Source organism: Panthera uncia, chromosome E3 (assembly GCF_023721935.1).
Source record: "Panthera uncia isolate 11264 chromosome E3, Puncia_PCG_1.0, whole genome shotgun sequence".
Taxonomy (NCBI): Eukaryota; Metazoa; Chordata; class Mammalia; order Carnivora; family Felidae; genus Panthera; species Panthera uncia.
The window spans coordinates 24803176-24816882 of NC_064815.1; the positions used below are offsets into that span (position 1 = coordinate 24803176).

The 13707-nt window shown below is 53.5% G+C and overlaps 1 protein-coding gene and 1 long non-coding RNA gene across 2 annotated transcripts in view; one reads left to right on the forward strand and one right to left on the reverse strand.

The window, feature by feature from the left end:
- HIP1 (huntingtin interacting protein 1) overlaps window positions 1–13707 on the reverse strand; it is a 147087-nt gene that overhangs the window by 16652 nt on the left and 116728 nt on the right. Inside the window, exons 8-19 of the mRNA XM_049639234.1 lie at window positions 12243–12383; window positions 10059–10116; window positions 6736–6811; window positions 6486–6626; window positions 6052–6149; window positions 5619–5691; window positions 4766–4949; window positions 3909–3997; window positions 3424–3540; window positions 1777–1878; window positions 1387–1530; window positions 776–911 (exon numbers count right to left, since the gene is read on the reverse strand). Coding sequence (XP_049495191.1) covers window positions 776–911; window positions 1387–1530; window positions 1777–1878; window positions 3424–3540; window positions 3909–3997; window positions 4766–4949; window positions 5619–5691; window positions 6052–6149; window positions 6486–6626; window positions 6736–6811; window positions 10059–10116; window positions 12243–12383 — 1359 coding nt within the window. The remainder of the gene's footprint in view (window positions 1–775; window positions 912–1386; window positions 1531–1776; window positions 1879–3423; window positions 3541–3908; window positions 3998–4765; window positions 4950–5618; window positions 5692–6051; window positions 6150–6485; window positions 6627–6735; window positions 6812–10058; window positions 10117–12242; window positions 12384–13707) is intronic.
- On the forward strand, window positions 6952–7895 carry LOC125928532 (uncharacterized). Its single transcript, XR_007459687.1, has 2 exons — window positions 6952–7206; window positions 7702–7895. It is a non-coding gene; the product is annotated as an uncharacterized LOC125928532 (long non-coding RNA).

Below are 13707 nucleotides of genomic sequence, written 5' to 3' on the forward strand. Positions count from 1 at the left end.
ACGTCACCAATGTCCTGGGCCTGGATGCTCTGCTACCTACTGTGCATGAAGGCCCTCCTCTCCTTTTTACATCTTTTTCTTTTGTTTATTTTTGAGGGGGGGGGCGGTGGATACAAAGCGGGCTCTGTGCTGACAGCAGAGAACCTGATGTGGGGCTCGAACTCACAAACCGTGAGATCATGACCTGAGCCGAAGTCGGATGCTTAACCGACGGAGCCACCCAGGCGCCCCTGGCCCTCCTCTCATCCGGTGGGCTTCTCCAGTTCCGAATGCTGCCCAATCCACATGACATCAGGACTCCTGACCTTGCAGAGCGGGCCCCGTTCATAGCCTGCGACTGCATGGGTGTTCTCATTGTTTCTGCCCCGCCATACATCATGGTGCTCCCGGTGTGGGCTTGAAGCTCCTGAGCAACCACCTCTTCATTCAGACCACGTTTTTCTGTTCAGAGACGCAGGGCCGTCTGCTCCTTCACCCCCTGATGCTTAGAGTCATCATCAGGGCTCTGCTCCCAGGGAGAGTTTCGTTAGCGTGACCCACTGCACAGAGCAGTCCTTATCACAACTGGGGGCTTCGGAAAGAACTACCACTGAGGCCCTGGGCCACACAGCTTCCGGCTGAACTGATCTTAGAGTGGGGGCTGGTCATCACCAGGCGACTCTGACAGGCAGCGGGCCGAGGACCCCCGCTCTCAGTGTCGCTGGGGTTCAATGTCAACACCCAACGGCAACGGGCTTTAAGGATACACGTGTGCAACCAGGACAGGGGGACATACCTGCAGATCCAGCACAGCTGATCAGAGGGGGCTCCTCCAGCTGCCGCAGGGCCTCTTGTATCACCCGCTCCGCAGCCTTCCTGGTCTCCACCAGAAGCATTTTGCGTTGGTCCTTGGCGAGCTGGCACGCTGATTCCTAGAAATGGTCCAGGGAGGTGAGAATCTGACACGGACCCCGTCATGAGCCTTCGAACAGCAGCCATCTTTATGCAGCTGGGATTCCGGCACCTTAACTCAAGTTGTGGCTAACGAGGCCCAAGCCAGTTCGCCTGCCACAGAGAACGACCCTTTCCCTTGGTCCACAGGCGTGCGCAGGGGTGCAACACAGGAAGCTATGGGGACGGACCTCCTGTAACCCATTCTCCACGCCTGGGGGGAGTACCACGCACAGTGCTTCTCGTGTGAAGACAGGGAGCTTGGCTGTCCCTCATCTGCTCTGGGGGTGATGCAGAGCACGCCGGTGTGCGGTGCTGTGCCCACAGAATGCCTTCACGATCAGCCCAGAGGCCCCAGACGGTTTTCACAGACCATCCCCAGCTCCCCGCCTCCACGGATACATCACCGAGGCCCACGGCTCGGACCCGGGCACCCAGCAGGCGTCTGTTACTTGCCTGTGTGCTGGATAGTTCCCGCTGGGCGAGTTCCAGCTGTTCCTGAAGAGTAGATAATTCCTCCTCCCGGAGGGCCACAGCCTGCACCAAGCCGCTCCGCTCCTCCTCTAGTTCCGCGAGCTGTGCCGCCCATTTGGCTTCTGCCTGCAATGTCGGCCACGTGGGAAGAGGGAGAATCAAACTGTCCGCTTCCCAGGAGTCCAGACCCACCAGCGGGCCGCACGGAACAGCAGGTGGTATCTCTAAGCCGCCACCTTCACCCTCCGCAATCACACACAGAACACGGATGGGACCAGCTTGGCCAGCTGCTGGATGGAGCTGGCCGCCGGGTGACGGCAGTGCCCAGGCCAGAGGGGAAAAAATAAGGGAGAGAAGGGAGGTGATGCTCACCTGGGCAGAAGTTTCCAGGCTGCTTTGGACAATCTGGAGTTCCTGTTTGCTGGTGGCAAGTTCTTGCTTCAAGTTGTCCAGTACCTCGGTCTGTTCTTGAGTCTGAAAGAGAAGAAACGCAGGAGCACTCTGATCAAGGTGCTGGTTGCCAGGGATAAACACCTGTAAAAATCCCCAAGCTACTGGGGTGCCTGGCTGGCTCGGTAGATAGAGCATGCAACTCTTAATCTCAGGGTGGTGAGTTGGAGGCCCATGTTGGGCGTAGGGATTCCTTAAAAACAAAATCTCAAAAACAAGCCCCAAGCTATCAATGGGAGATTTGTGTGCTCTGTTGGAGGCAAGACTGGATGTGCCCAAAAGTGGGCGGGAGGAGGTGAGAACCCAGAGTATAGTGACGAGTCTTCTGGCTAAGTGGAATATCAAAGACGGGAGTTTTAGGGACATTTCCTAAGTGTCACGCTTCGGCTTATGATACTAATTAAAGTAGAACTAGTTCTTTTTTCTTATACATAGAAGGTGTTCTTTCTTATTATTTAAATAGAAGCATTACTGATACAAAACCGGATCGTTAATTCAGCCACCCCAACGCCTGCTATGTCGCTGCATCTTACCATCTGGAAACAATTCCCTTCTTTCAAAATTTCTTTTCTGAGTGGTATTTTTTGAAGAGCCCGTTGCAACCCATTAGAATTTACAGCTAACATTTTAAAAAAGGAAATAAACAAAGCAAAAAATATAACCACACGCATCCACACAGTAAGGCTGAGCACGGCTTTGTGAAATTTTACTTCCTACTCTGGGTCACAGAAAAGTGAAAGGCACTATCCTTTTCCTTTTTAAAATAATTAAAAAAAATTTTTTTTAATGTTTATTTATTTTTGAAGGAGAGAGAGACATGGTGTGAGTGGGGAAGGGCAGAGAGAGACACAGAATCTGAAGCAGGCCCCAGGCTCTGAGCTGTCAGCACAGAGCCCGACGCGGGGCTCGAACACTCAAACCACGAGATCATGACCTGAGCCGAAGTCGGACGCTCAACTGACTGAGCCACCCAGGCACCCCTCTTTTTAAATTTTTAAAAATGTTTATCTTATTTTTGACAGAGAGATAGAATGCGAGTAGGGGAGGGGAAGAGAGAGAGGGAGACACAGAATCCAAAGCAGGCTCCAGATTCTGTGCTGTCTGCACAGAGCCTGACGCGGGGCTCGAACCCATGGACAGCAAGATCATGACCTGAGCTGAAGTCAGACGCTTGACTGACTGAGCCACCCAGGCACCCCCATCTGACATCTCCTACTGCCACCCACCCCCCAACTCATGGGTGTTCTCCTGGCCACAAGTCTCTCTGACACCCAGGTGCTTTCACTTCTCTCAACCCTCCCGGACTCACCCTGGACAAGCCTTTGCTGACGTACCTACTCAGCTGGATCCCCTTCGTCACTCCGTGCCTCTAATCCCCTGTGCATCGGACACCATGTCCCTGCGTCACGCCTCTTGTAGTACACTTGTAGGGCTCTAACCCACTTCTGCTGTCCACGGAGCAGTCTTTCCACTGGCCTAGTGCCCCAGGCCCACCTCCAACTCGGGCAGGCCACCACCTTCACCCCCCCCTGCCCCCCCCCCCCCCCCCCGCCACTTCTCCCCCCTCACCTTCCGCTGGGCCTGGTCACTTATGCGCTGGAAAGAGTCTTCCAGCTCTTTTTTCTCTCGTTCCAAATCCGCCTGGGCTTGTCTGGCCACGGACACCTGTTTGGTCACCTCTGCATTCTGGATGAGAAAAGAACAGCGGGCTTATCTCAGGCGTAACATCTCGGGGACAACATCTCCCTTCTAGAACAAATGACAGCATTCAGGCTATTGGACACAGTAATCACTTTTCTACCTGGAGAGAAGCCAGAATGAAGCTGTCATCTTCAGATACTCAACGCTTAAGTATTTAAAAGAAGAATAACAAGGACGGGGGACAAACCCTTCGGGGCTGGCATCAAAGGTGGGGCTCAAGGCGTGGGAGGCAAGGAAGCCTGAAAAGCTGTGGTTCCAAGAAACGATGGTGAGCCCCTCAGAATCGATGCAGGCACGGGAGTGGCGTGGGGACTGCCCAGGCCGCGGGGCAAGAGGCGGGTGGAGGGTCCTACCTTCCGTAGCAGGTCGGCGTGGTTCTGCACCAGCTCACTGTACTTTTCCTTTAGCTTGCTGTACCGCTGTTCATTGGCCTGGGCTCTCCCTGTTTTGTCAGGGGGCCAAGGTGAGCAGTGGACCCCTGCTGGGGGACCCCGTGCCTTCCTTCCAACATGCCAGAGTCCCTAGAACATCCTCCTTTCTTTTCACAAATGCATGCACCTTCTGCTCCCTGGGAGATCCTACTGAAATAAACTCCTCTGGGAAGCGGTCTTTAAAAAAGAATCCACCTGACTCGTGGGGCGCCTGGGTGGCTCAGTCGGTTAAGCGTCCGACACCGGCTCAGGTCATGATCTCGTGGTTTGTGGGTTCGAACCCTGCGTCAGGTTCTGGGCTAACAGCTCAAGAGCCTGCTTCTGGTTCTGTGTCTCCCTCTCTCACTCTGTCCCACCCCTGCTTGTGCATGCACGCATGCTCTCTCTCCTTCTCAAAAATAAACCTCAAAAAAAAAAAAAAAAATCTACCTGATTCTGACGGCTGCACTGATTCGTGCCTCCTGGGCATTCACACACACGGTATTTGCTTCATCAGTGTTTTTGGCTTTTATGGCAAGTTTTTCTTAGGCTATCTCTCCTTTGGACACCCCACCGTCACCTCCTGGTTCCCGACCCGGCATTCTGAGCAGTGTGGCACGTGGGGCTCTCTACCTGCTGGGCCCTAACCTGCCCCCCTCAGACTGGCAACACGAGGGTCCTTCCTGGCAGCTCTTCTGGACAGATGTATCACCTGGGGCTCTGCCACCCAGCCCCGTCCTCCCTGTGAGCCTAGCCTGACCCTGCGGCCCCCACCCTCAGCCCCAGCCCGACAGACTCACTTTCTATCTCTGTCAGGCTCCGCTGGGCCTTCTCCGTGTCTTCTCGCTTCTTCTTGAGCTCATCCAGTTCCGCGCGGAGGAACTCGCTGTCGTCGACCGCCTGCTGCCGCAGGTGCCGCTGCTCTGCCAGCTCGGCCTCCAGCTCGCTGACCCGGCCCTTCAGCTGCAGCACCGCCCGCTGGCTCTGTGGGATGAACTCAGCCAATGAGCCCCATGGCTGCACCGCTGGGGTCCGCCGGGCTGGGCTGGGCTGGGCTGGGCGGGAGAAGCGGGTCCTCCAGGGTTTCCAGCGCTGATCTAATAAAGTACCCAAGTTTGCCTAACAAACCCACTCCCGTGGCCTCACGGGAATTGAGGGTTTTGCTCGTTCTAAGCCACCCAGGCAAACATGGGGTGACAGCAGGGGAGCTCTGATCCTGTTAGGGGCCTAGGAGCAGTTGTGGGCGAGCTGGCCTGAGGGAGGAGGCGATGTGTGCCTGTCCCAGTGAATGAAGCCTCCGACCAGCCGTGGGCCTGAGGGGCGGGCCTATTCACTGCCCCGGCCTCTGCAAACAGCCACCAGAGTTACAAATCAAACCTTCTGATCGCCATGGGAAGAGAATAGGTCTTTCCAAGCACCACGGGGATGCTGGGCTTGGCCTAGATGCCATTCTCGAGGTAGGAAGAGTGGAAACACAGTGCCACCAAGACCACGAGAGGACCAGGTCTGTCTGGTCTGGGCATTTCTACTAATGAGACCCCCCCCCCCCCCCCCCACACACACACACTTAAAATGAGGTCTGACAAAGTGAAGTTAGTATGAAAACGTCCCGTCCTGGTGAAGCCCAGAACCGGATCACAGCCTGAGTCCTACCTCAGTCTTCATGTTCTCTAGCTGTGCCTTCAGCTCACTGATGTCTCTGTAGAGTTGACCAATTAAGTGTTCCCTGGGAACAGAAGGAGAACAAGTTTGCCTCCACTGCGCCTCCACCCCTTTCCTTTTAAATGCGAGCTGGGAGATCAGGGGAGGAAGTTAAAAGCTGGTGTTACTGTGGGGAAAGTGCTTTGAGATCCCATAAATTATATGCTAAGACCCTCAGTGTTCCCAGACCTGAACCTAACACTCATGGGTTCACCGTTACTTCAGCCCCATTCTGTTTCCCTCTGGGATCACGGGGCTGTGGGTCAAGACGTTTCTCTAGGGGGCCCACGTGCCACGGAGCATCCCGCCCCGGTTAGGTGCGGCAAGCCGGCTCCCGGCTCCACCTAGTTTCCCCACCCGAGGGCTGTGCCCAGCTCCCACTCACTTCTCCTCCTTGTTCACGCCGTTCTGACTGTTGAAATTGAAGGGGTCGCTGCTGAACGAGCTGCCAAAGATGTCATCAAACTTGTTGTCGAACAAGTTCTGTGGTGACCAAAAGGGAGGGAAGACAAAGTTAGAGACCCAGAGACTTCCGGGAAGGGGTCAGATGAGTGACATGTGAAAAAGGACCCTTTCTTAACTGGGTTCAAATCCATTTGTGGTCCCTCCCGGGGACCACAGGGCGGGGGGAGGGGGCTCAGTCTAGGTTAGCGCTTGGGTTAGATGGCAGCTGATCTTGGTTACAGTCAAAGGGTCTTGGCCAGAGCCTCTCACGTCCTCTCCCGTGTGCATGGGGCAGCTGGAAGGGCCGCCCCTGGGGCACGCCACCTGCTGGGCTCCAACCCCGCCCCCCTCGGGTTCTAGTGAGGCGCTCCGCACCTGCTGTGAGGCATCCATGTCAACGAGGTCATCCTTCTCCAAGACTGGCTCGCTGTCCGGGGACGAGGCCTCGGCCGGGATGACCACCACGGGGCTGATGTGTTCTGACAGGGCAGAGGCTCGCAGGAAGTTGGGTGGGTTCTGAAGAGGGAAGACACGCCCCCGAACCGCGTCACCGACCAGGCCTGCCGGTCTTTACGAGCACCCTGGACCCGGCAGCTCCCACGGCCAAGGGGCCAGGCACGCTTACCTCCGGCAGCTGAGGGATCTGAATGAGCCGCTTGAAATACTGGAGGTTGCTTGAGCGGTAGAACAGATCTTTCAACCTGGGGGGTGGAGAAGGGCCTCAGGGGTGCTGGGCGCCTTCCCCAGCCCCGGGTCGGGGACACTGCAGCCACCCAGCTCTCCTGCTGCCCACCCAGCCCAAAGGCGTGGGCTGTCAAGGAGACGGCTTCCATGGCGCTGGGCTTCAATTATGATGCTACAGGGGGAAGGTCATTTGTAGCCAGTCCTCACAGGAGACAGGGATTCAAATGACCGAATCCTCTGGAAGAGTGGATCATCCCAGAACAAGATCTGCATCACCACAGAATCTACGCTGTTGTCTGGCTGATGTCTCTTCCCAAGAATGTTCGGCTTAGAATAACACGAAAATAAATTTACTCTCTCTGAGGATAAACCACCTAACCATAAGAAAAGGGAAGGGAACTTAATTACTGAGGTAAATTTCCTCAGGGTGCCTGTGTGGCTCAGCTGGTTAAGGGTCCGACTTCAGCTCAGGTCATGTTCTCACGGTTTATGGGTTCGAGCCCCGTGTTGGGCTCTGGACTGAAAGCTCAGAGCCTGGACCCTGCTTTGGATTCTGTGTCTCTCTCCCTCTGCCCCTCCCCTGCTCATGCTCTCTCTCTCTCTCTCAAAAATAAATAAACATTAAAAAAAAGTAAAAAAAAAAAAAAAAAACAACCCCCAAACTAAGGTAAAGCTCCTTTTAATTAACTCACCCTGCTTTAAAGCTGTGTGTTACCTCCCAGTTAGACTAGAAGCCTCTAGAGGGCAGAGCCTGGGCCCTGCTGAGCTAGGGGTACCACAGTACCATGCACAGAGGCATCAACTCATCAAGAAAGACTTCATTGGAGGAAAGCAATCTATTTATACTGTGTCCTAATCTTGGATGGATATGGGGGTGAAGAAACCAAATATTTTTTCTCGTCTTCAGGTCTCTGTTTTCAATCGAAACATGGAAGGCCCAGAAAGCAGAGGGCACCAGACAGATTTCCTGAGAGGAAAGAGCATCGTGGGTCTCAGCACCCTCTCTCTGCAACCTCTCTCAGAATCTCCTTCAGCTCAGCCCAATAAACTAAACCCCTGGGATCTCATGTCAGCCATTCTGACCCCAAGGCTGGAACTGCCCCTGTGATGTCATTGGTGCTTTCCCCAAAGTCGTCGACACTGAGGCCTCCGGGAGCTGCCAGGTCTGTGCAGAGGAGAAAGTGAGACAGCTGCTCACGGCAGAAGTTTTTATAAGCTAGGAGAACATTAAAGGAAATAAAATCACCTGACCACACATCCCCCTCTTTCTGGGCTGGAGCCAACAGTAATAGGCCGCACTGCTTTCATAAGCTACTGGAATTTACCATTCCAGGAAATCAGCCCCAGGGCCTGTCTCCTAGGATTTAATAAGTCATTTATTATAGAATAAACATATGAGGCTTTTCAAATGGAATAAGGAAACCGGGAGGTGAGCAAAACCCTGAACTTGTCCTCTGACTGTGGCTCGGAACCAGTAGGAGAAGCCTGGGATTTGGTGGGTATTTTTCCTCTATTGTCAGGGATGAAGAAATTAATAGGCAAAACAAGAGGGTCAAATACAGCGTGCTGAGCCCCAGTGCCCTTCTCGGCACCTGGGTTCTCTCTCCCTCTCTCTCGTGCTTCCTTCCCCTCTTCTGGGGCACACGTAACGAAAGCTGAGTTGTACTTCTTGCCTCACCAGTGATCATCTTGCCCAAATGCACAGAATAATTTATCCCTCGGTCAGATAATCTCTTCCTCTTCTAGACAAGACACCTGGCTTCCTCGCTTAGTAATTTATCCCAATATTTGTGGGTAACTGGCTGCTACATATCAGGAGCTAGGGACGTAAGAATGGGTAGTCAAGCAGAAATAAAGCTGGTTCTAAGAACCATGAAAGAAACAAGGCACTGGCCTGGAGAATATGGGGAGGCGGGGTTGGGGTTGGAGGAACAGGAGGTGAAGAAAACCCAACTTAAATAAGAGATTTAAGATTTAAGGGGGGCCTGGGTGGCTCAGTCGGTTAAGAGTCAGACTCTTGATTTCAGCTCAGGTCATGATCTCACGGTCGTGGGATCCAGCCCCCCACCATTGGGCTCTGCTGGGTGTGGAACCTGCTTCAGATTCTTTCTTTCTCTTTCTCTCTCTTCCTGTACCCCTCACCCCAACTTGTGTGCACGTGCACTCTCTCTCTCTCTCAAAAATGAAATAAAAATAAAATAAAATAATAAAATAAAGTAAAATAAAAAATAAAATCTTAAAAGATTTAATGCCAGAGATGCCTTTGTGAGGAGGTGATGGAAGATGATCCAGAGCTGGCCAGGCTGGGAGAACATCCCCAGGGATGGAATGGCAAGCCCTAAGCCCCTGACAGAGAAATGTGCTGGGTAGGTTCCAGGAACAAGAAGACCCCGTGTGGCCGAAACCTCATAAGCCCTGGAGACGAGGTGAGAGATGGCAAGCAGGGCCTTGGGGACCACGGAGAAGAGCTTGGAGTTTATTCTCGGTGTAATCAGAAGCCACCGGAAGGTTCTGAGCAAGGGACTGATGTCTTCACAAGGTTGTTCTAACTGCTGGGGGAGGACAGAATTGCAGGGGGCAGCAGTGGAAACTCAGGGTGTCCGCCATATTGGAGGGTCCTGGCACACAACAATGGCAGCCAGAGAGATAGGAGCTATGACTGGAACCAGGATATATTTGCAGAGCATCAGCTGAACCTGCTGCTAGACTGGACGTGGGGGATGGGGATGAGGAAAATGGGGAGTTCCCGGTCTCTGGCCCAAATGGATGTGGCAGCATTTACTGAGATAGAGAAGACTGGGGAGAACACTTTGGGAGGAAAATCTAGAGTTCAGTTTGAGATGTAAGTTTGGTGTAGGATGTCAGACGGACCATCGGGTATGTGAGACTGGAATTCGGAGCCAAGGTCCTGCTAGAGACACATATCTGGGCGTTGCTTTTCATGTACATGGTGTAAGACCCTACGCGGTAGGAGAATGTAAGAAGAGGAAACAGAGGGTGAAGCCCTGGGCATACAGCAGGTGATGAATGGATGTACGGAATCGCCTTCTTCTACACGTGTGTATGGTTTTTATCAGAGAACAGATGGCTTCCCCAGCCAGTGGTAGGTTTGCTGCTGTCCTACTTACTTTCCCTCACTTTACTGCTTTGCCATTCAGATACTGGCGATCCTCAATCGTTATAAAGCAAGTGCTCTTACAAGGATTAATTGATTTTATAGCAGTTTTTGGATTCGCCTTCATTTCTCTCCCATAAGCCACTTACTTCGAGAACTGCTCCATGAAGCGGTCCCGGTGGCCTTGCAGGGTGTCAGCTGGGAGACCTGGAAGATATTGGAATAGAGTGAGAGGGAAGAGGACCACAGGAGGACCAGGTGAGCCACAGCGGGGCTCTGGAAGGAGGGGACCAGCCACCCTGGGGCTTGCGGCCAGTCTTGCCAGTGCGGGGGCGGGGGGAGGAGGGAGGTGGGCATTCCTGGCCTAGAGCTGCCCCAGGATTGGTAACCAAGGGGCCCAGAAGGACCCGCAGGGAACCCGGGGTGGGGGGCGCTTGTCCCTCAAATCTGTCCTCCTGTTTGCTCCCGGAGTGCAAGCCATCCTGGGCACAGTGGGCTGGAAGTTGTGTCCCTGACCACAGAAGCGACCGTGGTTGACCTGACCAAGCTGCGGGACGGAAGGGATCCAGAGAGCCTGCCTGAGAGGTTGGCTGTGCGAAGGCAAAGATTGCGGACAACACTCAGGATCTCAGTCCGGTGCTCGTTCGGCCCTGCCACTGCATGATGCTGGACGAGTGGCAGCATCGAAGCGCCGGCCTCCGCCCCTACAGAGCGGGCTCTCTGAGGTCCTTTCTGCTCCCAGATTATGTCACTCTGTGTACTTCAACCACAGATCACAGCTCAGCGATCCTTTTATTTCTTGCTTTATTCCTTAAATTTACATTTTAGTAATTTTTGGGTAGGTGATGTTTGGTATAAATAGGGAGCACATGCAAAATGTATGAGAATTCAGAATGCCAAGTATAAACGGTGGATGACGATGGCACTGTACCTCCGTGATCTCTCTCCCAAGAACCCTTAGCCCCAGTCGTGAGAAAAACAGCGGACAGACTTAAATTGAGGAACATTCTACAAGTGTCTGACCGATTCTCCCCTAAACCGTCAAGGTCACAAGTCTGAGACACTGTCACGGCCAAGAGGAGCCTAGGGGGACACAAAGACTAATATAATGTGGCGTCCTGGATGGCACACGAGGTAAAAACTGGGGAAATCTGAATAAAATCTGGACTTCAGTTGAGAGTCGTGTGTCAATATTGGTCCATTAAGTGTGACAAATGTACCATACTCATGAAAGATCTTAACAACAGAGGAAACTCGCTTCAAGGTATAGGGGCACTTCCTGAACTATCTTTACAACTTTTCTGTAGATCTAAAACTATTCTAAAATCAAACATTCATTTTTAGAGAAGTATATACTCTGTGGGGCAACTGCGTTTCTTCTCTTGGCATTCAGTCCACCCTGTGCCCCTCCGGGGGCGTCCACTTGCCTCGACGCCTTTCTAACGCTTGAACGTCGAATTTCCAACCTCCCTTCCTCACACTGTTCCCAGACTAACCAGACTGAATGTCGCTTTCCCCGTCCCGTCTAAATCACCAGATCCGCATCTCGTCAGTGACCACAGTTCTAGAGTGATCCCTTGTCCTTGTCTTCTAAAATTCATCCTGTCCCCTTTTCCAGGGCCACAAAACCTTGCTAGTGTCCACTCGGGCCTCGACTCTTGTTGTTTCTCCGTCATGTGTATATCCTTCGTGGTGAACACCTCCGAGGGTGGCCCAGAAACCACCCACATCAGTTTCATCTGGGATACGGTTTAATAACGGAGACCCCTAACCTACCAGACTGACCAACGCAGACCTTGCAGGGGCAGGACCCACACACGCCGTTTTAAGCGAGAAGCACACGTGAAAGCATGAGAACATCCACGAGACTAGTAGTTTCCAAAATATAATCTACGAAAGCATCCCGGGGTGTCTGGCTGGGTAGGGGGTGGCCCTCCGGTTACTAGAGCAGCTCTGTTTTATATTTTTTTTTTTATTTCCCCACAAAATGCCACTTGTAACGCTCTGGAAACCACTGTGCCCCTGCTCCTGTGGGTCTAGGCCGGGTCTGGCATCATTTGTGTGGGTCCCAGGATACACAACACATACGGACAGAGGTGCGATAAAGCCAGAGGTAGAGGGAAAGGACTGTCCTAGGAAACCCTATGGTGAGTGGGCACACCAAAACTTGTGCCCTGCTCGTCTCCACTCTTAAGAAGGTCGGGAGCTCTAGGGCCTTTGAGAGCAGCAGGAGAAAGGGCGCTGAGGGGACCGCATTTCTCCGGGGAGAGCCTCAGGCTGCGACCCCTTACCCGCCCCAAGCGCGCAGAGATGATCCGGCCGGGCGTACTCACAGGAGTGGAGCTTGAAGAGGAGCTTGACAGTGTAATCATACAGGTGGCTGCAGTCCAGTATGACCTGGATGAGCGGGGCCAGGCGGCACTGCCCAGCTGTCGTCACTGACACGGAGCGGGACATGTCCAGGGAATTGAACACTAGGAGATAGAAAGGGAGACAGGTGGTAGGGGCAGGAAACTGCAGGTGACCCTCTCGGAGGGGGCAGAAGACACGCACCGAGGACCTGCTCTGTGCACACGCTGGGTCATGTGGTGCGGTTACCCCTTACGACACTCCTGTGGGAGAGGAAAACGGAGGAACCGGAGGGTGAGTCCCTCGAAGGCAGGGGAAAATAATCAAACACTGATCAGAGCACAAAGGAGGGAGTAATTCAGCCTTGGCTTCCTGGTGGCTTGCCACAGCGTCTTGGGACACCAGAAGGGGACATGCGCAGGAGCCCTGGCTGGGCAACTGGAGAATCTGGGAGGGCCGAGGATGAACCATCAGGATCGAAGGCTGCTGTTGGTCCTTGGGGGGCTGGCCAGCAGAAGTACTGCCCTCCACTCTCCTGAGCTCCAGACCGCACGTCATTCCCTTAAGTGTCTCGCTCCACAGACCCCTCCATGTTACCCTCCGCCCCCTACCCCTTGTTCTTTTTTTTAAAGTTTGAGAGACAGGGACAGTGTGAGCGGGGGGGGAGGGGCAGAGAGAGAGAGAGGGAGGGAGACAGAATCCCAAGCAGGGTCCATGCTTTCAGCGCAGAGCCTGACACGGGGCTCGATCTCACAAACCGTGAGATCATGACCTGAGCCAAAATCAAGAGTCGGATGCTCAACCGACTGAGCCACCCAGGCGCCCCCCTACCCCCTTGTTCTTAAACCAAGTAACCGGACCCCTGGCCGTGGACCCTCCGCGCACAGCAGTGGCCAGGGCCGAATTCCCTCCCACAGTGGCTGCCCACCGCCTGCGTAGACTCCACTATGGCCAGCAATGAAAAAAAATCAGTGAGTGGGACTGCCCCGGGGGAAAGCCCAGAACTGCTGTACTCTGGCTTCCCAGACTGCTAATCCCCGTTAACAGGCTTATTCTGGCAGCTGAAAACAAAAAACAAAAAGGAAAAAACAACCCAACAGTTCTAATTAAAAGACAGTTTTTCTTTTTGACACAAATTAAAAGCAGCTGTCACTGCAAGGCGGCCAGGTTTCCAGGAATTCCTGCCTCCTTCCAGGAATGCCCCTTGGCATCCAGTAACATCTAGAGCAGTGTGACCACGGACAAGTTCCTCAACCTCGCTGTGCCTCCAGATGCTTTTCTGTAAAATGCAGACGGTTCAAAGCGCACATACCTCAAAAAGGTCTTGTACCTATTGAAGGAGTTGGCTTTCAGGTTGATCAGAATCACTTGGGGGAAATTTAAAGCCTGCTAATGTTTGCCTGCAACCGCCCTATCTCCCGTTCTGTCTTAATTGTTCTGGGGTAGGGT